This window comes from Paralichthys olivaceus, chromosome 20 (assembly GCF_024713975.1).
Source record: "Paralichthys olivaceus isolate ysfri-2021 chromosome 20, ASM2471397v2, whole genome shotgun sequence".
NCBI lineage: Eukaryota > Metazoa > Chordata > Actinopteri > Pleuronectiformes > Paralichthyidae > Paralichthys > Paralichthys olivaceus.
Window position 1 is genome coordinate 5,117,145 of NC_091112.1, and position 19,094 is coordinate 5,136,238.

Here is a 19,094-nt window from a genome sequence, read left to right on the forward strand (position 1 = left end):
ATACTCACAAATACCTTTTGCTAAAGTATTTTATAAATTCTAAGGTCATACTATCACTGTATTTTATTCTATGTTGAATTTATTATCTGTATTGTTTTACTCCTGCAACTCCTTCATCTATACAACTCTACCATATATTTTTATTTATCTCTCTGCCTCTTTGAGTCATCTTATTAATATGAGAAATGGAGGCTTCACACTCAAAAACTCAGCCTGTTATAAGATTAAATAGAACTTTATTAATCCTGAAGAAAAGCAGGAGGATCAAGACGCTTTGGCTTCACTTTTGGGTAGCTGTTTTGTCATCCATCTTTATATCCAGTCTGTGATAGAAACACTAGCAGAGTGAGACTTCTTCCTTTGCTCTGATCTCTGACTGAGGCCAGTGCGTCTCCCTCTCTCTCATCATGTTTTGATTGAGGCATGTACCCGCCCCCTGCTGGTGGTACAGTCAATCTCTTTTTCAAACCCTGATGATGTATAAACTTAAAAATCACTCAGCATGAGGTGACTCTTTATACACCGATGGAATTGTATGGCAGCTGTGTTGAAGGAAAGAAGAACTGTCACTTCTTACACACTTATTACAAGAGCCCAAAGATCAACTCATGAGCTAATTTATTACACTAGATGTGACAAAAGAACAAATGTATAAAAATAAAGAAAATATAGCTAACACAGTCATCCAAAACAACACCGTCTCTCAGGTCCTCATTGAGTCCAGTATGAGCTGGAGGCCCACTCATTAAGCACTGTGGCAAGAAAACTTTGTGTTTGTTGGCGCGACAGAAAATACATGTTATATGTTGGCAGAGTCCTAATGCACAAACTTCATGTGTCAAGGCAAATGTTCAGAGTGAGATACAGTAAAAATACTGTACGTACAGGATCACAAGACCTTCTGTGTTCTTCAGACATAATACACACAACGTTAAAAATGTTAAGGCGCGTGTCCTCAAAGAATATCACGAGTCGAAAAAACAGCACCATGCATCAAATACAGAATTTTAAACATGAAAAAAAACATAATGGTGTTTTTCCACTGCCAATGTGCACAAGAAAAAATGAAGAGGCAAATCCAAAGGCCCCGTGGTTGAGTGTTTTAAGAGTTTCCCAGCATGGTCATCCCAAAGTCAGCTCCCGATTCTGGGCAGGCCTCCAGCCGAGCCAGCCTGCTCTGCTCCAAGGCGATGGCCTCCGCCGAGTGTTTGCATTTCTCTGATCCACACTGACAGGTGAAGTACTTGCTCTTTATGTCCCAGAAGCGATCTCCATAGTCAAACCTAATGAAAAAGATAAGGGCAGTAAACTCAGATGGGATTCCAGGTGACTTATGTTTTGGAACAAATAAATCTTTACATGCAAAGTTTCCACAATTCAATAAAAATATGACTCGAGGAATTTAAAATGGAAATAGATGGAGAAAAAGGAAAAGGCGCTGATATGGATTTAAGCAAGAATAAAAAATATGCAGATGAGAGGACGTAAATTAAGAATTAATACGTTGACGACAAATATCACGACTTCTCACCCGAGCTCTTGTCCACTGAGAATGTCTCTGGAGCTGAAGAAGGCGATGCGGGGGAATCTCAGGTCCTGGTGCAGCATGAACACACGCACTGGAATGAGGTTGGGGTCACACAGGTGGTTGATGAAGCGGCTGATGTTGCCGTAGTACCGGGCATCGATACAATACACCTCCCCGTCCTGCACAGAAAAAAAAAGTCAAACCTGTCAGACAAAGCAGACGCATCCTGATGTGATGTCATCTGGTAATTGAGCAACAAGACTGCACCTTCCACACTGAAGTCTGCTGCGAGCTAAAAAATGTTTGCTTCTCAGCAGTTGTACACAGAATCTGTTAGTCGACTCCCCAGGATCAGGTCTGGTTATTAATTACAGGTTATACAGGAAACGTGCTGACTCCTCGACCTCGCATGTTTTCCCGTGACCGTCATCAACTGAAAACAAGGGAGGCTTTCAAAAGACTCACCTTGTTGTCCAGGTCGAAAAGATAAGAATCGTCTTCTCTGACGTCTGCCTCTGCATCAGAGATCAGCTCTCCGACGTATCTGTGAGGAAAGAGGACAGAATCTTTTAACCTCAGATCTTCCGTATAAAAAGCAACCTGTTGTTGATTTGTTTTTCTTACTCGCAGATGAAGCTTCCCTGGGGAATATCCTGCAGGGCTCGGACGCCCCATCCCATCTTCTCTGTCCTGTAGAGCTGAAGACGGACTCTGACGGAAGAAGAGGAAATTAAGACTCAAGAAAAAACAGTGTTCATATTAATTCATAATGAACAAATACTGTTTATATTGTTTTCAGTGTGCAGCTCATACTACAGTTGCCCCACAGTGTTGTTCAGAGCTGTCAATCATCTGCGATAATAATTACTGTTTTGCTATTGTTGACTTCCAGGGTGAAGAATAAACATCTAAACCTGCTGATAACAACAACAGAGCATGAATACCTTAACCTTACACGACACATGGTTGATGACCATTATGTTACATGAGCTGCGCTTACTTGATGCCGGCCTGAACCACCCTGTTCTTGCATGTTCGATAACAGGAACACGCCATGTTGCATTCGAATATAAGAGGAGGTTCGATTTTGTTGAACTCTTGGAGCAGCCGCTGGTCCTGGACAGAAAGAAAGAAAGAGCAGGTTGAGATTAATTCCACTGTGGGATACACATGAAGTTGGTCAAACGCCACAGACTCATCATCACACTCCTTCAACATTATCAGAAAACTGAAGCACAAAAAGATTTTTTAAAAAAATGAATGCAGCAGAACCAGAGATGCTTTTTATCATTTCACACCTTCTTGGTCAAATCCTGTTACTCACAATGCAACTGAATCCAGGTCAGTGTTGAAAAGAGACCATAAATGCATTTACCTTGTCGTACCAGCACCGGATGCTGAGCTGTCCGCAAAGGCAGTTACTAGAAGAGCAGTCATCGGTGCAGCTACAGTGCTGAAGAAAAGATACTTCAATCAACAAGATGGGATTTCCACAGTAGGTGATTTAGCAGCGCTCGCTAACAGGAGGTTAGTGACGTCCAATCAAGAGCTGGATTTTACCTGTAAGTGTGTAATGTTGCGGTCTATGTTCATTGCTGACGTTTCACAGTTTTCTGAAACATATTTGTAGTCTGAAGGACAGCCCTCATCATCCACTGCATTCACACAGGGAATCGGTACGTTCTCGTAACCCTGGGCAACATCACTGGGACAAAATACGAAGAGTTCAATTAGAATTATCAGAGAATAAAATATCAGAGAAACAAGAGGAAGAAACAAATCTGGTTACATACAAGGATGATGCCATTATTAAAAACACAACACAGCCTACCTGCAGATGATTCTTTCAGTCCGAAGCATGCGATTGGTTATTCCCCTCCGCAGCTTCCTGTTGATCTGGAGTGCGACCCACACTGGTGTATCGACCCGTGCGAGGGTGAGAGGGGTGTCTCCTTCCCTGTTCATGACGTCAATATCTGCACCTCTGGAGAGAAACAACCTGCAGAAACAAATTAACTTCACTGTTGGTTTGTCACTGAAGAGAGCGTTAAAACAAAAATAATTAAAACTGCCACATTAATCAGTTGTACAACTTGTGATTGACATTGACTCACGTAACACATTCTAAGTATCCCTCTCTGGCGGCGATGTGGAGCGGCGTGTCTCCGTGCATGTTAACTGACGCCAGGGAACAACCGGCGTTCAACACCAGCTCCGCGATGTCCACGTTCCCCGCGTACGCCGCCCAGTGGAGACACACGTTCAACTCCTGGAGGGAAAGCGGGGACTGTTTAAAGTAATAACCTGAAATATTTTCAAACAACTACATTCATTTTGTCTCCATTACTACAAGACAACAGGAATACCCTTTCAGTCTACATAGCTTTAGGATTGTCTCTGGTTAGTGTATATTAGCAGGCATGCTCATCTTCAGACTTTTTACCAGGCCCAGTGTGGACTATCATATTACCTTATCATTGATGGTGACGTCAGCTCCTCTGTTGAGCAGCACTTTGATCACGTCAACATGTTTGTGCTCTGCAGCCCAAATGATCGGCGTCCACCCACCGCTATCCTGAAAACCACAAAGAAGAAGAAATCTAAATATTGTGATGCTCGCCTCGAATCATTCGGCGTCATCCGCCTGCAATAGCACAATGCGATCGTACAATGCTGACATTTTGCATTTTCCTTTACCTGTGCATTCACATCAACCTGCCCCGTCTCCAGCAGCATGCTGACCATTTCTAGGTTTCCCTGTTTGGCTGCGTGGTGGAGGCCAGTGTATCCATCCTCCTCCTGATGAATTAATGAGGTAAACAGAAGAATGAAACCTGTATCGACCTCGTCTCTGCAAGTTCACACTCATGTTGTTTTATTTCAGGCATCCAACAGACACTCACAACATGATAGACGCAGGCACTGTTCTGGACCAGGTAGCGAGCCACCTCGATGTGATTATTGATGATCGCTTCCACAAGAGGAGTCCTCAGGTCTTTGTCCTGGGCATCGACATGAGCTCCAGCCTGTCAGGACAAATTTAAAAGTCATCAAAGATCGGAGAAATTGTGATGGTCACACAAAATAAAATGTGTTTTTCAATAAATCAAAACAGATGTTGCAAAAAGAATGATGTATTAATTTCTGCTAATCATGTGAAAAGATGATATACAGAACTTGTATATTCTCACCTGCACCAGCATGTAGCAGACTTCCAGCAGACCTCTTTGAGCCGCAGCGTGTAGAGCAGAGCGTCTGTTCTGAGAGTCAGGCTGATACGTTGGATCTATACCCTCCACTGACACACACGCAAACACACATCAGAAAAACAGTCTTTGATCCATTCAGCTCTGTCAAAGCAGATGAGAAGTACACGTCACAGCCAAGCACTCACTCAGCATCAGCAGAACTCTCTGCACCTCTCCTTGCTTGGCAGCGGGGTAGAGCTGGCGAGGGTGGAACCGAAGTTTCTTCCTCCTGGCGAATCAAAAGAAACCATTTTGATTTCATTTGAAATAGTCTGATCTCTTCCCTTTTGATCAAACATGACATTTCAGTTGGAAGAGTTAAAGAAAATAATGGAAATTATAAAAATCTGAACTCCTGCCTCTCTGTGTCCTGTGTTAGGATGGCCTTCTGCAGCGCCGCCCTGCTGGGCCCAGGTGGAAGTGCACTGGGGCTGATGGGTTTCCCATTTGGCATGCAGAGTGAGGGTCCCACACTGTCCACTCCCTCCTCTGCTGGGGGGACTGTGGCTACGGTGGCTGCAGAGGCTACAGGCTGTGGAGGCTGCTGCTGCTCCACCGCCAGCGTTACCAAACCATTGCTACGCATACGAGCACTAGAGGAGGCAAAGAATGAGGGTTAAGTTTAGCTAATTAAAATGTATACAGTCAATTCTCTTATGTGTCATTCAATCCTACCTGACAGGTCTTTCAGGCATTTTCCCGTCCTTCATCCCCCCTGTGGAGGCTGTGAGGGAGGGTGCCGTGGGGGCAGACGGTGGCAGAGACGGGGTGGTGGTGGAGGAGGCCAACATGGTGACGACGGTGGTTGCGGAGGCAGTGGCCGAGCTGAAGGAGGGGATGGTGATCTCTTGGGCTTCTGAGGCGTCTTCACCGCAGTGGGGACAGAAGAGCATCCCGCCACCGTTTGACCTGCTGCGCCCGCCGCTCAGCACAGTCACACAACCCCGGTGGAAACGGTGAGCGATACGCTGATCCGGGCAGCACTCGAGAAATGTACCCTGGAGGAGGGAAAGATTTGTGATATGAAGGAGACAGAGGAGCAGGAGGTGGGATATTGAGGAGAATAAAGTAGGATAACATAGACGATGAAAGAAGGATAGTATTTTTGATAATGACAGCAGGTGGTTTTAACTCTTACCGCTATGCAGAAGTATCCACAGCCAGGACAGCAGTGGTGTTTGACCATGTGTGAACGATGAACGTCACAAAGCACCATGAGGGGCACCCGACTGGATGGACGCATGGTCTCCCCTTTAATAGTGTGACTGGTACAAGCCCTCAGCTGACAAACAGGGAGCAAGAGAGGAAATATTACACAGTTGGACATTGGAAGTAAAAGAAATCCCACAGAGTTTCAGAGTAAACTTTTCAGGGATGAAGTAAAAAGGTTAAATGCTCCCAGCTGTCTGTAGTAAGCCAGTGTTGGAACAAACTTTGATGCTCCACCCTCTGATGTATGTGACATTTCTTAATTCAGAGGACTACACACAGAGTAGATACAAATATACAAGAGAGGAAACCTGGGACAGACCTCTCCGTTGATGCTCTCGGTGGCCCTGCACTGTTTGCTGAGTCGGTGGCTGGTGCTGTCGACGCGGGGAGCCTCCATCCTGCAGCTGCACAGAGGAAGCTCCTCCAGCCGCTCTGTGTCTCCTGCATCACTGCCGTCTGCAGAGGGAGCAGGACAGTTACATATCTCATGGGATTACTTTGTGGTTTTAGGGCAGCTGTTGATTTGAGACTGAATGAGCTAAACAAATGCCTTATTATCAACTTTAAATTCCTTTTAACCAATCATCCCTCTTTTCATTGTCCTCAAACACATCTTTTCCACAATATCATCAACATACCGTGATGAGGAGAGAGGGTCAGACTGTCGGCAGCAGCGATGTCCAGAGCACCCAAGGGGACCTCTGTGTACTCTGCAGCCCTTCCTGCACCCCCCACTGTCTCCACCACGTCCACATCAGCACTGTTTCTCTCTTTGTCCTGGTCTGACTGTGGCCATGAAGACTCCTCGCTCTCATTTCTGCTCTGGACAGCTCTTTGTGTTTCAGACTCTGAACTCTGCAAGGGAAAAAGGCTGTGTGTGAATATAAGCATGTGATTTGTGTGATGGGAAGTATTTTTTAATCGAATAGAAAAAAAATCCATTACAGCCAAGCAAGTGGTGCGCTCTTTCTTATCAAGTATGGGAAGAGTTTGAGTTGTGTAATCGAAGAAAAATCATCTATTATACCCTCGGTATTGTGTGAGCTAGTAGAAGGGTAGTTGAGAGTGACATCATCTAAGTGTAAACAGAGAGTGATGTGATAAAAAAAAACAAAGTAAGAGATAAGAAAGTAATTATCATGGTAGTAAGAAAGATAGAATCACTCACATGATCTGACAAGTTCACTGACCCCTCTTTGTCTGTAGCATGCTGCCTTTCTTCTCCCCCAACATCGTCAAACTATAAAATAAACAAAAACAAATGCAAATCTAATAATGAGTATTACTTTTTCAATAGAAAATAATGTTAAACAACAGGCATGTTTGTTGATAATGTGTTGATAATGTTTAAAGGGACAATATGTAAATTCAGTTTCACACCTTTTCTGAATCTCGTGTGGATGGGCTGGAAATCTGCGTATTTTTGGCTGCTTCCTCTTCTGACTTCTCCACGCTGCCATTGCTCTTCACTGGTGTACTCTTGGCAACAGGCTCAACCTTTTTAAGGAATAATGTTTCCTCCTGCGTTTTAAAAGAAATAAGAACATATACCAGCAATACACATTAACAACTGAAAAAAAATCTTATAGAATTATACACCTGCAAAAACAAACATCCCCTTACCACAGTTTGAGTGTTTTCAGGAATGTTCTCAGACTTCTCAGCGCTGCTCTCAGATAAATGATCCAGTTTTCTCCTTTTTACAGTGACTGGAAACACGACAAAGCACCATTAACCATGATAGTGTGAGTTTAAATACAAACAAGGTACTCTGGCTCATTTTAATTCACAGCAGTTATTGTTATTTTACACAGGTAAGTATTAGTTTATGTGAATATTCTAAAGCTACTGACCTGTTTCAGAGTCAGAGAGAAGGCAGGTAGAGGATCCTGAAGGATTAACAGATGCAGCAGGTGCTTCACCATGACTAATCTGTGGAATAAAAATAATAATCGACTCAAAAGATAATGAAAAAGTTCCAAGAAAAACCTGAACCACTACAATACTGTGTGTTCTGTCAGTGGCTGCAGGATTTTCTAACAACAACACACCTACAAGAGTATCACTCTGTTCAAGAATCCAGACATTGGGGTTAAATATCAAAACAGATGACCAAATGTAATTATACCCAGTCCAAATGAAAATGCAAGCTCATTGCTGGAGATGAAAGAGGCTAACCTGTGCTGGTGGTGGCCTGTTCATGGTCTTGCGGGCTCGGTGGATCTTGGTAGGGGCAGGGGAGACTGAGGGAGATGAGGAGGCTGTGGCAGAGGAAGAAGAGGACGAGGAGGAGGAGGAGGAGGAAGAGGAGGGAGCAGGTGGAAGGACGGATTTACTGCTACCGGGTCCAGAAACGCTCATCTTTGCTCGGCCAGGGGACAGCGTTGATGACGTAGAGGGAGAGGAGGACAACGAAGAGGAGGACGTTGAAGGAAGAGACTTTGCTGCGTGGCCTGAAGAAGGGAGGTAAAAACCAATTACCTATGACTCCTTAAGAAAATCCTCCACAAGAAATAAATACCACATTAGTTTTGACAGTGTAAGTATCTTTATCTCCCTCAGCAAAGTAAAAGTCTGTATGGTTTTTACCATTTACATTTACACTAAATGGCACCAATACTTATTTGTACTTCAGCAAACAGTGGACCTGCATGACAGCTGCTGTATTTATTATTTTTATCCAGCTATGTTAATATGCTACTTAGTAAATTCTCAGAGATTGGATTAAGTAACTCAAACCGAGAGCCAGAGTTTCTGCAACATCAATAAAATGCTAAATGGATCAAAGTCTCACCAGCAGCAGGTTTGTTCAGGGCAGCGTCCTTACTCGGCTGTTGTGATGACAATGTCGATGACATACCACCTGTGTGCTCTGTCCTCTTTGCGACAGCAACGGTGGTGGCGGCTGCATTATCTGTGAAACATTTAGAGTTCTGCATGACTTTTCAAACCAGCACAGACATGGACCAAAAATAAAAGTAGTAATATAATTATTTTAATTTGTTCACACGATATGCACAGATAATAAACATTAGCATTAACCCTTATGCATGAGATGTTGACGTACCTTCCTTGACTTGACTTGGTCCAGCTAAGGACTCTGCTGGTGTTTCTGAGTCATTTCCTTCAGGAGGCTCCTGATGGACACGCAACAGGAAAACATGTGAGGAAATATGAATCAATTATTTTAAAAGGTATCTGATAGGCTGGGTTACAGACAGCTGGATATTGAAATGTATATATAAAACAATGATGTGTAATGTTAAAGTAGTTAACTGCAGTTCAGGTTCGAACAAACAAGAATGTGAGACAGTTTAGCTAGGGCTAGCTAGGCTATAAAACTAAATCAACAACCATCTCAATGTAATTTTCATCAATATGACACTGGTTCCATATATAATTCTTATGCAATGTGTCTGATATATAATATGTTTTGCTTTTTATCATGTTTGTGATTCTCTGCTTCAAAACTCAACCTTCGTTCAGGAAAGAAATGATAAGTGACAGCATCTTGACATCACTTTTGGATTTAATATCGTCCAGCCTTTAATAGAGGTGCTGCTGGAGATGTGCAATGTTTTCACCGTGAAAACACAAACTTTGTTACTGTGATCTTCTATTTTTAAGAAGAACAGGATCTCACACGACAAAAACTAAACTAAGAATATACAACAACACTTCAGAGGTGAATCATGTTGAGCCGAAACGTGTGTTATAACTAATTTACTGTTTTCTCACCATTCAATGAAAACAAACCAGATAACCATGACAGCTAATGTGTGACACGCTTGTTTGAGGAGTTGCATTTCGATCTCAAGCCCATCGGTTCATCCATTCATGCAATGAACAAGATGTTCACAGAACAGATTCTGTTCGCGATGCGAGCACATTTAAGATCAAGCAAACACATTCGTTGCTGATGAATGCGGCACAAGATGGCGGAGGAGCGGTGGATGCGAACGTCCCGGGAATCGTGGAAACAAGTGAAGACACCGACAGCCAGGAGAAAACAATTAAAACTGTTAGATGCTAGTGCGGCTAGCAAGGTAGCACAGCTAGCATCCAGCAGCTCTCACAGGCGAGAAAAGGAGGTGTTTTTCGGATGCAGCACGGCGCAGGTGAGCTAGCGGGGTTTGGGCCACGAGGGCTGATGCTTTGCAAAGTGTTGGAACGACGCGAGGTGTCGTGAAGGCGCAGGTTCGTGCAGCAGTGAGGTTTTCTACCTTTGTCGTTGTCTCGGATGCCGACATGTTTCCCGACGAGCGTTCCCCACGTAAATAACGTGCTGCGTCACCGCCAAAGCCCCGCCCCCCCCTACCATCCACCAGTCTTTTCTTCCGGGTCTGTTGCTGTAGAAACACGCTGATCGGAAGTCAGTGAGCGGGGCTAACGCTAGCGCTCGATCGAGGGGCGATGCCTCCTCGGGAAACCGACCCAGAGTCAGCGTCGACGAGGGGCTGGCGGTGTGTTGTCACGGGACGATGCGCCACAAAGAGGCCGAAAAAAGTAAACACACGGCGAGGTGGGAGAAGAAGCTAGTGGCGACGGGGATGTGCGACCAGCGGCGGCGGCTAACGGACCCAGCTAACGACTTGTCCCACTGAGACAAGGAGCCCCGGGTTGTCCCCCTGGAAGATATTTAACGAGAGCACCGGAGGAAGGTGAGGAAGTTTAACACGAGCTGTTTGTTAATGTGTGGGAGGGAGGGAGGGAGGGGAGGGGAGGGGGAGCCACCAGCAAGCTAACTAGTTAATAACGTTAGCTTCAGACAAGTGGGTTAGCTAGGCCACGAGAAGAATAGTCATCTGTGTCCCGATGGATTTCAGCTTCTCACGTTTATTACAGAGCCTCGTGTTATTATTATTATTATAATTATTAGTATTATTATTATTTGAATGGACGCCACTTGTCTTGAAACCCGTGTGTTGTTAGCAGACGTGAGCTAACTGGATTAACGTGTAATGTGTCTCATAGTTGCTGAACTGGTGATACAGATGTAAATCGATTCCCAACATTGTTTCTGATTAGTTTAAATCCTTTCTCTCTTTTTTACGAGGCTCACAGATGAAACTTATTCAGATTGGCCAACCACCAGCTTCTCTTCTTTGAGAAACAATAGACAGTGTTGTTTGTTGCTGTAGACTCAGTTTGACCTCATTCCCTTAACACATGCGGGAACCTGTTGGATCTGTTTGTGTTTTTTCAAGTTGCAAAGCTGAATGAGATCTTCAGGTTGAACAAGTGCTATAAGTATTGTAAAAACAAAATATATTTATTAAACTTAGAAAGACTGTAAACTAACCAACTGAAAGCTTCATCTTATACAGTAGTAAAGGAGCTTATAATCACATTATTTGTCTCAACTACCCTATTACTATTGAGCAACACTGTTTGTTAGTTTTTCTTCTCATCAGTTTTGTCAGCATCTGAACACCACCTCATTTATTTTACGCAGATTTCTCCTCAGGAAAGATGGAGCTGCTTTGTTTCCGGTTGCCGGGTCACGGGGACAAGACCCTGAAGCACATGAATTCACTGAGGTTCCGCCAGCAATTCTGTGACATCACCATCGTGGCTAGCAACAACCAGACATTCAAGGGACATAAGGTGGTGCTTGCTGCCTGCTCGCCTTTCTTGAGGGACCAGTTCCTCCTCAACCCGTCCCCGAGGCTTCAGGTCAGCGGATGTTAAGCACTTAGTGTCAAAGCTGTCATACTTGTGTCCCTTGTTGTTCAGCAATTAGATGCTTATGTGTTTCTGTTTTGTTTTCCTCCAGGTGTCAATGCTGTATAGCTCTCGGGTTGTGTGTGACCTGCTCCAATCTTGCTACACTGGTACACTGCAGTTTAACCCAGAGGAGATCGTCAACTACCTGACGGCTGCCAGCTATCTGCAGATGGAGCATATTGTGGAGCACTGCAGAGGAGCTCTGAAGAAGTACATCCAGTTAAAGAACCCCAGTCCACCAAAGGTCAGCAACCCAAAGGGTCAAAGTATTTAGTTGTACAGTGCCAGGAAATAATTTTCAAGTCAGCTTAGCATGGAAATAAATCAAAGTGTTGAGCACATAAATCTGTTTGCTCCAGTTTTACATAAGTAGCTACTCACCATCTTTTTAAGAAACCTGTTTATATACACTCTCAAAGCTTTCAGTGATGCTGTCGTAGGTTTTGAGCAGTCTTGACATGCTTTCCCATTCCATCTTCTAGGTGACTGCAGAGGAGAGTCCATCTCAACCAGTGATCGTCAGTGGAAGCATTCATACTATTGCATCACCCCCCACCAGCCGGCCCTCCCCTGTGGACCCACACAGTCCAGCAGGACGATCGGGGGAGGAGAACAGCGGTGACGTGTCTGCTCAGGGCAGCAGTCAACACCACGATGACAGTCCTGCTCTGGATGACCCATGTATTAAGGTGTGTGTTTGTGTAAAGAAGAGACCTGACTGATGTAGTAGAATTTGGTTTGTACTTTATCTCACCATTCAGGCTTAGAGAAGTGATTATTTTGACTCAGTCTTCAACTCTGTTACAGGTTAATGCATCAGACGAGGAGGAAGAGACCAGACCAGGAGACTATGACGTGTTTAGAGTGTATGTCTCCGAAGAGGAGCAGATGAACAGAGACAGGGAGGAGGAGATGGGAGCTCCCTCTGACGGACCTCAAGATGCTTGTTTCCCAGAGACAGATGGTCTTGTGATCGGAGGAGAAGGCAACGAATACGACTTGGATCAAAGCAAAGTGGATCTCAGCACTGGGGGCGTTACAATGGAGGGTCTCCGTGCTTTCAGGCGCAGACTGTCCGACCCGAAAATTGGACGGGGCAGAGCGAGTGGCCGGGGGAGGGGTTTAAAAAGGAGAAAGTGGGCATCATCTCAAGAGAAAAGACCTCTGGGCATGGCTCACCACCAGGATCTGTGGTACATGGCAACAGCTGGATTAGAAGGAGGTATTGGGCTGGACTACAACCAGGAAGGGCTGAAGACAGGAAGTTACTTACCAGTCGACCTCCCACAGTTAGACTTCAATGTGGGCGACACTCAGGGAGAAAAAGTTTCGCCACTGGCAGGCAGCAGTTTGAACCAGTATTCTCTGGAGGAGTCGAGCAGTGGCGCTGGTGAGGGGAGTTCAGGGCTGACGAGTGTTGGAACAAACGAAGGAGGGGATGAGTCCGTCGCGGTTGTGGGATCCACGTCAAGCGTATCAGGGCCTGTAATATGTGAGCACTGCGGCATGACTTTCCCCACCGCTCACTCTCTAGCCGTCCACTCCCGCTCCACGCACCTGCTGTACGTCTGCCCCTGCTGCGGCAAACACTTCCACCACTCGGCCAATTTCACCCGGCACATGGCCGTGCACCGGGGCGCTGGCAAAACTCACCAGTGTCCCCTGTGTTATAAGACTTTCACTCAAAAATCCACACTAATAGATCACATGAACCTCCACAGTGGCGAGCGCCCACACCACTGCGCCTACTGCCATGCCCGGTTTGCTCACAAGCCTGCTTTACGACGCCACCTGAAGGAGCAACACGGAAAGACCACCGGGCAAAACTCCCTGTATGAGCAGGAGGAGATTGAGAGGGCGAGGGGGGCAGCTGGAAGAATACGAGAGGAGGAACAAGAATGTCTGGTGACTGAACAAGTGTCATAGGCCAACATTTTAAACACAGTAAAGTGTCTCAACTAAAGTTGCTGTCCAGTGGAGGGATCACTGACTTTGAGGCCTTTTAAAATCACAGACTGTGAAAATGAAATGTTTTTCAAATTTGCATATATTAATAAAAGTACAGGTGGAATGAGAGTAACAGCGGCTCGGAAACAACATGAACTGTGAAAAACCCTGAAACTGGAAAGAGAAATGGAATCCAGCTGCTCTCAGTTTCATTATTCACACCTGTGCTTTTCCTACTGTCATAATGTGCCCATTCATTTTAACGTGTGTTAGAATAGTTCAATTCAGAATATGATCTTAAACTTGAATCTATATCAGACGTGTTCAGTGTTGTTACTGACCACAGGAGTGTAAATATTCATTCACATGTCTCTTCTCTGTTTGATGTTGATATTACTCACGTGTATAATTTCCTGACATGGCCCAGTGCACATCAAAGCAGATACACAGCCACAGTCCTCCCACACGTGTTTCAACTGAACGATGCACGATTAGACGTCTTATAAAAACTGGGATAGATGTCGTGCAGGTCGGTTAACACTAAACAGATTACAGTGAATTGTGTAGTTTCTACTGGATAAATAGAAAACACTCAGAGCTTTTATAAAGGTTTCAAACAATGTGTAAAAGATTTGAAGATGTAATACGATTTCTTCCTTTGTAGCAAAGCACTATCCAGAAAGTACGTTTTTGAAACTGGACCGACAATGTTTGAAAACTGTTCTACGGCTCATCCGTTATCTTCTGTACATACACGTCTGTTGGGCCATCTTTGTTGTTCAAGGCTCTTTAGAAACCTGATGGAATCATCCAGACCAGGAGATATCACTCAACGTGCATTAAACGTTTGTGTTACACTAAATACATTACTCACACAACCGTGTCAAACAGTATATCATGTGCTGTTCTTAGATGATGTTGGAAGAAGTATTCATATCATTTACAAATGTATTATACTACTGCATAAGCAGTATAGACAATGGATGGAACAATAATTGCTTTGAACAGCATTTTACTGGCCCAGGTGGAGCAGATCCTGACTATTCCATGAACCGCGTATATTTTAGATTTTCGTAGGTTTTATAGATTTGAGTCTTTTAAGCACAGGAGCAAATAGCGGTCAGATAAAGCCATATCTACTTACACCCCCTCATGGCAGTTTACACTCTGATATTCACATGTCAAAAGGAACAGATCAATCTAATTCTCTGTGTTTATTTGATTTCTCAGGAGTGGACCTGATGACAGCTTAAAAGGCTAAATGTTTCCTTCCTTGCGTTTTTGGGACATACATCTGTAGAAGTAAATGTCTCATGTTGTCCCTGTTTTTGAAAAAGCTGTAACAGTTTTTTTTTGTTTTTTGGTAACTGATTGTCGACAGCAACCGGATCTGTATATATATATATCAGCCTAAGCCCAACACTAGTTTTAAACCTGCCTTAAAAACTGTTGAGAAAAAAGAAAATCACTGGGACGAACTGTGCGGTTTTTATTTGTATTGTGTATTTACACACATAACCTGTAGTTATCAGCCGAGCTGCAGCTCTTTCCTACACTTACACTGTACGCTACCATGCTGCCTATGGTTATTGTAACTTACAGTAGCTGTGAATATCTGGACGCTTGTTTCTGCATTATTGAGGTTTTGACAACAATGTATTAAGAATTGATGTTGGATATATTTCCCACTTTGACTTGTCTTTTTGATAATGAATGGAAATCTCATTCAGGGTAACGGTGTATGGATACTATTTATTTTGCTCCACGAATCAATACCTTGGGTTATAAGAGCAAAGCTGTGACATACAGCATCACATACACATCATGTGAAATACAGTTGTCTATTATCCAAAAGGCTACAGAAGATTTGTATTAACCCGACAACTAGCACCGTAAACAACTGAGTAACAGTTCGTTAAAACAAATGTGCCAAAATACAAAAACAACTTTTTTTTTTCCTTCATCAGAGGAAATCTTCACTGTACACGACTTGGTTCCTCTTGTCCCTGTAGGAGCCTTTCGTGCTGTTCTGCACAGCTGTGAAAGAAGAGAGACGGTGGTGAAGGTTAATCCACGCTGTGCAGTCTGATCGATGTCTAAACAAACAATAACAGTGCAGCATTTACCCAGCGAAGCCCACACTGATTTGCCGGTGGCAGCGTCCAGCATGGGCTGCTTCCTGGCGATGCTGACTTTGATGTGAACGTCTCCCACCGTGCTCCCGTTCAACTGTCAGACAAAAACAGTGAGGTTGATTTCACAGGCAGTCTGCTTGAGCTGAGCTTCCTCAAAACTACAGTTAAACTAAATAAATATTATAAATGGACATCACGATCACGATTTCTTATTAATTAAAACATGAGAGTTCATTCTCAACTGTGGGAATATTGAACATTTTTTATTTCCGTGTAAAATGATATACGTTTAATAATATTAGTGTAAATGTAAATTTACGGCTGACTCACTGCTCTGAATTTGTCTGAACTTTGACAAATATTTTTTTGGGAAGTTACTTTGTTTTTGAAGATTAAACATTGTTTATAGAGGGAGGAGATTGAATAGGTGAGTACAAACCTCTGCTACAGCCTGGTCTGCAGACTCCATCTTCTCAAACGTGATAAATGCACAACTAGAAACATAAATCAGAAGTAGTTTTACAGAATGGGACAGAAAGAGGGGAGAACATTGTCTTATCTAATCACCCCGTGTATCGCTGTATTGTTATAAATACTATAAACTTTATAACCATCAGAACAGCAGATAGAAAGACAGAGGACCTGTATGGGCACACAGCTTTGTTTAATGGGTTCTTACTTGCGTGGGTTGTCCATGGAGAGGTCGATGATGTTGCCGTGTTGAGAGAAGGCAGAGCGCAGGCTGTCCTCGACGAGCCCAGAGCCGTAAACATACACTGTGTTCCCCTTTCGCACTCCTCTCCGCTCTGGGTATGAGTCCGACCCTGAGGACGAACACATGGGAGCCAGAGACACATCATTTATGTGCCCAGCATGTCTCTTGACATCCACCAAACTACACACACATTAGGAATTAGCTCTGCAGTGCATTCTTGTCAGCTGATGATAATATTCTTAGAGATGTCTGCAAAATTGTTTACTCACGTCTAAATGGTCCATCTCTGTCTCTCTCCCGGTCCCTATCTCGCTCTCGATCCCTGTCTCTGCTTCTGTCTCTTTCTCGTTCCCGATCTCTGTCCCTGTCTCCATCCCTGTCCCTGTCCCGTTCGAGGTCTCTCTCTTTGTCTCTGTCTTTGTCTCTCTCTTTGTCTCTGTCTTTGTCTCTGTCTTTGTCTCTCTCTTTGTCTCTGTCTTTGTCCTTGTCTCGCTCTCTTTCCAGATCTCTTTCGCGGTCTCGCTCTCTCTCTCTGTCTCTCTCTCTGTCTCTCTCTCTGTCTCTATCTCTGTCCACATCGCGGGTGGCTGACATGCCGCCTCCGTCTTCTTCATCCCGGTATCGGTCGCTTGAACTGACAAAGCTGCAGGAGCATATAGAGAAATGATGTTACACTCAAAGAGTCTCACTGTCAGTGTAATAAAACTGGTGCTTTTTTTTTTATTAACCGTGGGTTCTGCACATTACCTCTCGTACAGAGATTTCCTGTGGGCTCTCTTCCCGGCCTAGAGTAAGCACAAATAAGACAACATCACAATAAGCTATACCTTTGGTTTTCTGCTCAAGTGCAACATACAGATGTGCAGATTTTTCCTCAACCCTTACAGTCCTTTTCTGAACTAGCGAGAATTGATGCCATTTCAGAAGAGAAATACAAACATTACAGGAGAGATGCCAATTGCAATAAAGTGATCATGTTATATTGCCTTAAATTGCCAATATACCTCAGGTTGTTCTTCATCCGCAGAGACACTCCTCTGGAATGGTAAGAAAGCAGGAACTTGGCCTTTCTCAGGGTCCTGTGCCAGATAAAGATCAATAAATAAAAAATGTAATTAACTGCCAAAATAAAGTAAGACAAAATATTTAACACCCAAACAGACTATTAGTCTTTTTTTTTGCTTTTAAACCACATTCTACCTTGAGTTTAATCTCCAGCATTCGAGAGCGTTTAAAGCCTGAGTTCTTGTTCTCTGATTTGATGGCGCTGATGGCACCTGACTTGATGAGCATCTTTGCTTGTTCTGTCGCTGTGGCAGTATCAACGACGGGCTGGTCCGACAATGCTGTGATGAAGAAAAGAGTGAAATAAATGAGTGAGAAAGATATTCTGTACATGCCATGTTGATAAATTAGTAGAATGAAGCAGTTTAAAGAGAAATTCATAAAATACATGCTGTTTTGATAATGTTTAGTTAGTGTTGAGTCGAGTGGAGTCAGATGCACTTACTTCGTTTCAAGCCACTCTGGTTTGTCTGGTTGGTGGAACTTTGCTTCTTCAAGGCGAGCAGCGCCTTTTTCTTAAGAGACAGTGAAACAGCCACAAATTAAAAAATGAAACAGCTACAGATGATGAAGTAATGTATAATACTACTAATAATAATACACAAAGTTTTTACACTAAGCGCTGTTCTCACTGGTTTTAAAATCAAGAGATGATCGAGCACTTTCTGTTGTTTGCCCTAAATTGTGGATTAGTTTGCTAATCACTTTTAGACCCCCCCCCCCCCCTCCACTGAAATCTTTTGCGACACATCTATTATCTCCAACCTTTTAATATTCGTCTTAAAGTGAGCAGAGAATGAATAGGGCATAGTAAAAATAAAATAAAGTCATGAAATAATTTTAATTCATTATGATTTCATTTATTTACTAATTGTAATGAGTGGTTCTACTGTACCCATCAATTAAAGAATCCCACACTTCAACATCTCTGAAAAGCATTTCAATTCAATTAAAAACTAAATTTGACTTTTCACTTGTATTTAAGCTTCTCACCTTTTTCTTGAGTTTAGCATATTTCTTTTGCAGGGCCTCTTCTTCCTCCGTCAGTGAACTCGGAAACGCCACCATGATGTGAACCGCTGCAGCACAGAAAACTGCGTCAACAACCGGAAACGACTGCGTTTTATTTTCAACCTAAACAAACACCAGCAGCTTCGTTTGTTCACTTTCAGCTGCTGCTAGCCCAGGGGAGCTAGTTGGCTAGCTAGCCACAGAGCAAACCTGGGCTTGCTTCCTGAGAGAAAACAAAACTGACCCGACCGCACGAACACTCACACGCCGGCTTGTCGGGATAAAAACAACACGAGCCATTAAAATCAATTCATCAAGCAGTTATTAGCTTTTATTGACTTCACTCACCAAACGGTGCTGTACGTCGACAACACGGACGCGTGAATTTGACGTCACAGCTGCTGAACGCCTTCGATTTCTTCCCCCCCTTTTAGAATCACGCACAGAATTATATGGATTTTGACTTTAACGGTTTATTATATATTTTAAACGCATTTGTTTAAAAA

The 19,094-nt window shown here is 43.6% G+C and overlaps 3 protein-coding genes across 5 annotated transcripts; 1 reads left to right on the plus strand and 2 right to left on the minus strand.

Annotated features, from left to right (window-relative positions):
- Window positions 1–584: 584 nt before the first annotated feature.
- On the minus strand, window positions 585–10,341 carry ehmt2 (euchromatic histone-lysine N-methyltransferase 2). 2 transcript variants are annotated; one of them, XM_020102432.2, is made up of 27 exons: window positions 10,212–10,341; window positions 9,056–9,125; window positions 8,783–8,902; window positions 8,167–8,441; window positions 7,842–7,920; window positions 7,612–7,697; window positions 7,369–7,509; window positions 7,157–7,228; window positions 6,627–6,843; window positions 6,308–6,444; window positions 5,915–6,058; window positions 5,452–5,774; window positions 5,136–5,369; window positions 4,923–5,005; window positions 4,720–4,826; window positions 4,432–4,554; window positions 4,226–4,327; window positions 3,999–4,103; window positions 3,643–3,797; window positions 3,360–3,527; window positions 3,089–3,233; window positions 2,904–2,981; window positions 2,529–2,644; window positions 2,153–2,239; window positions 1,994–2,072; window positions 1,532–1,707; window positions 585–1,283 (listed from the first exon to the last, which is right to left on the minus strand). In XM_020102432.2, the coding sequence occupies exons 1-27, from the start codon at window positions 10,236–10,238 to the stop codon at window positions 1,103–1,105; spliced, it is 3,630 nt and encodes a 1,209-aa protein (XP_019957991.2). In that variant the 5' UTR covers window positions 10,239–10,341; the 3' UTR covers window positions 585–1,102. The 2 variants fall into 2 exon arrangements, with proteins under 2 accessions (XP_019957991.2, XP_019957990.2); XM_020102431.2 differs by having other exon boundaries at window positions 3,643–3,815.
- Window positions 10,322–15,988, plus strand: LOC109639140 (zinc finger and BTB domain-containing protein 12-like). 2 transcript variants are annotated; one of them, XM_020102439.2, is made up of 5 exons: window positions 10,322–10,649; window positions 11,456–11,664; window positions 11,765–11,959; window positions 12,198–12,404; window positions 12,523–15,988. In XM_020102439.2, exons 2-5 carry the CDS (start codon window positions 11,461–11,463, stop codon window positions 13,639–13,641), a joined length of 1,725 nt encoding a protein of 574 aa, XP_019957998.2. In that variant the 5' UTR covers window positions 10,322–10,649; window positions 11,456–11,460; the 3' UTR covers window positions 13,642–15,988. The 2 variants fall into 2 exon arrangements, with proteins under 2 accessions (XP_019957998.2, XP_019957997.2); XM_020102438.2 differs by having other exon boundaries at window positions 10,335–10,649; window positions 11,444–11,664.
- On the minus strand, window positions 15,395–19,068 carry nelfe (negative elongation factor complex member E). Its single transcript, XM_020102440.2, has 11 exons — window positions 18,937–19,068; window positions 18,571–18,656; window positions 18,023–18,092; window positions 17,713–17,858; window positions 17,517–17,591; window positions 17,260–17,297; window positions 16,782–17,155; window positions 16,477–16,621; window positions 16,237–16,291; window positions 15,789–15,891; window positions 15,395–15,699 (listed from the first exon to the last, which is right to left on the minus strand). Exons 2-11 carry the CDS (start codon window positions 18,643–18,645, stop codon window positions 15,626–15,628), a joined length of 1,155 nt encoding a protein of 384 aa, XP_019957999.2. The 5' UTR covers window positions 18,646–18,656; window positions 18,937–19,068; the 3' UTR covers window positions 15,395–15,625.
- Window positions 19,069–19,094: the final 26 nt, after the last annotated feature.

What these genes read in the sequence shown, in the direction of transcription:
- nelfe (XM_020102440.2), bottom strand. Translation starts at nt 18,645, where the DNA reads ATGGTGGCGTTTCCGAGTTCACTGACGGAGGAAGAAGAGGCCCTGCAA. An exon ending in AGGAAATCTCTGTACGAGAG is followed by an intron (nt 17,156 to 17,259) that starts GTAATGTGCAGA and finishes ATGCTCCTGCAG; the next exon opens with CTTTGTCAGTTCAAGCGACC. An exon ending in TCCATGGACAACCCACGCAA is followed by an intron (nt 16,292 to 16,476) that starts GTAAGAACCCAT and finishes TTATGTTTCTAG; the next exon opens with TTGTGCATTTATCACGTTTG.
- LOC109639140 (XM_020102439.2), top strand. Translation starts at nt 11,461, where the DNA reads ATGGAGCTGCTTTGTTTCCGGTTGCCGGGTCACGGGGACAAGACCCTG. An exon ending in ACCCGTCCCCGAGGCTTCAG is followed by an intron (nt 11,665 to 11,764) that starts GTCAGCGGATGT and finishes GTTTTCCTCCAG; the next exon opens with GTGTCAATGCTGTATAGCTC. An exon ending in AGAACCCCAGTCCACCAAAG is followed by an intron (nt 11,960 to 12,197) that starts GTCAGCAACCCA and finishes TCCATCTTCTAG; the next exon opens with GTGACTGCAGAGGAGAGTCC.
- ehmt2 (XM_020102431.2), bottom strand. Translation starts at nt 10,238, where the DNA reads ATGTCGGCATCCGAGACAACGACAAAG. An exon ending in ACGTCACCATCAATGATAAG is followed by an intron (nt 3,816 to 3,998) that starts GTAATATGATAG and finishes TACTTTAAACAG; the next exon opens with TCCCCGCTTTCCCTCCAGGA. An exon ending in ACTGAAAGAATCATCTGCAG is followed by an intron (nt 3,234 to 3,359) that starts GTAGGCTGTGTT and finishes ATTTTGTCCCAG; the next exon opens with TGATGTTGCCCAGGGTTACG.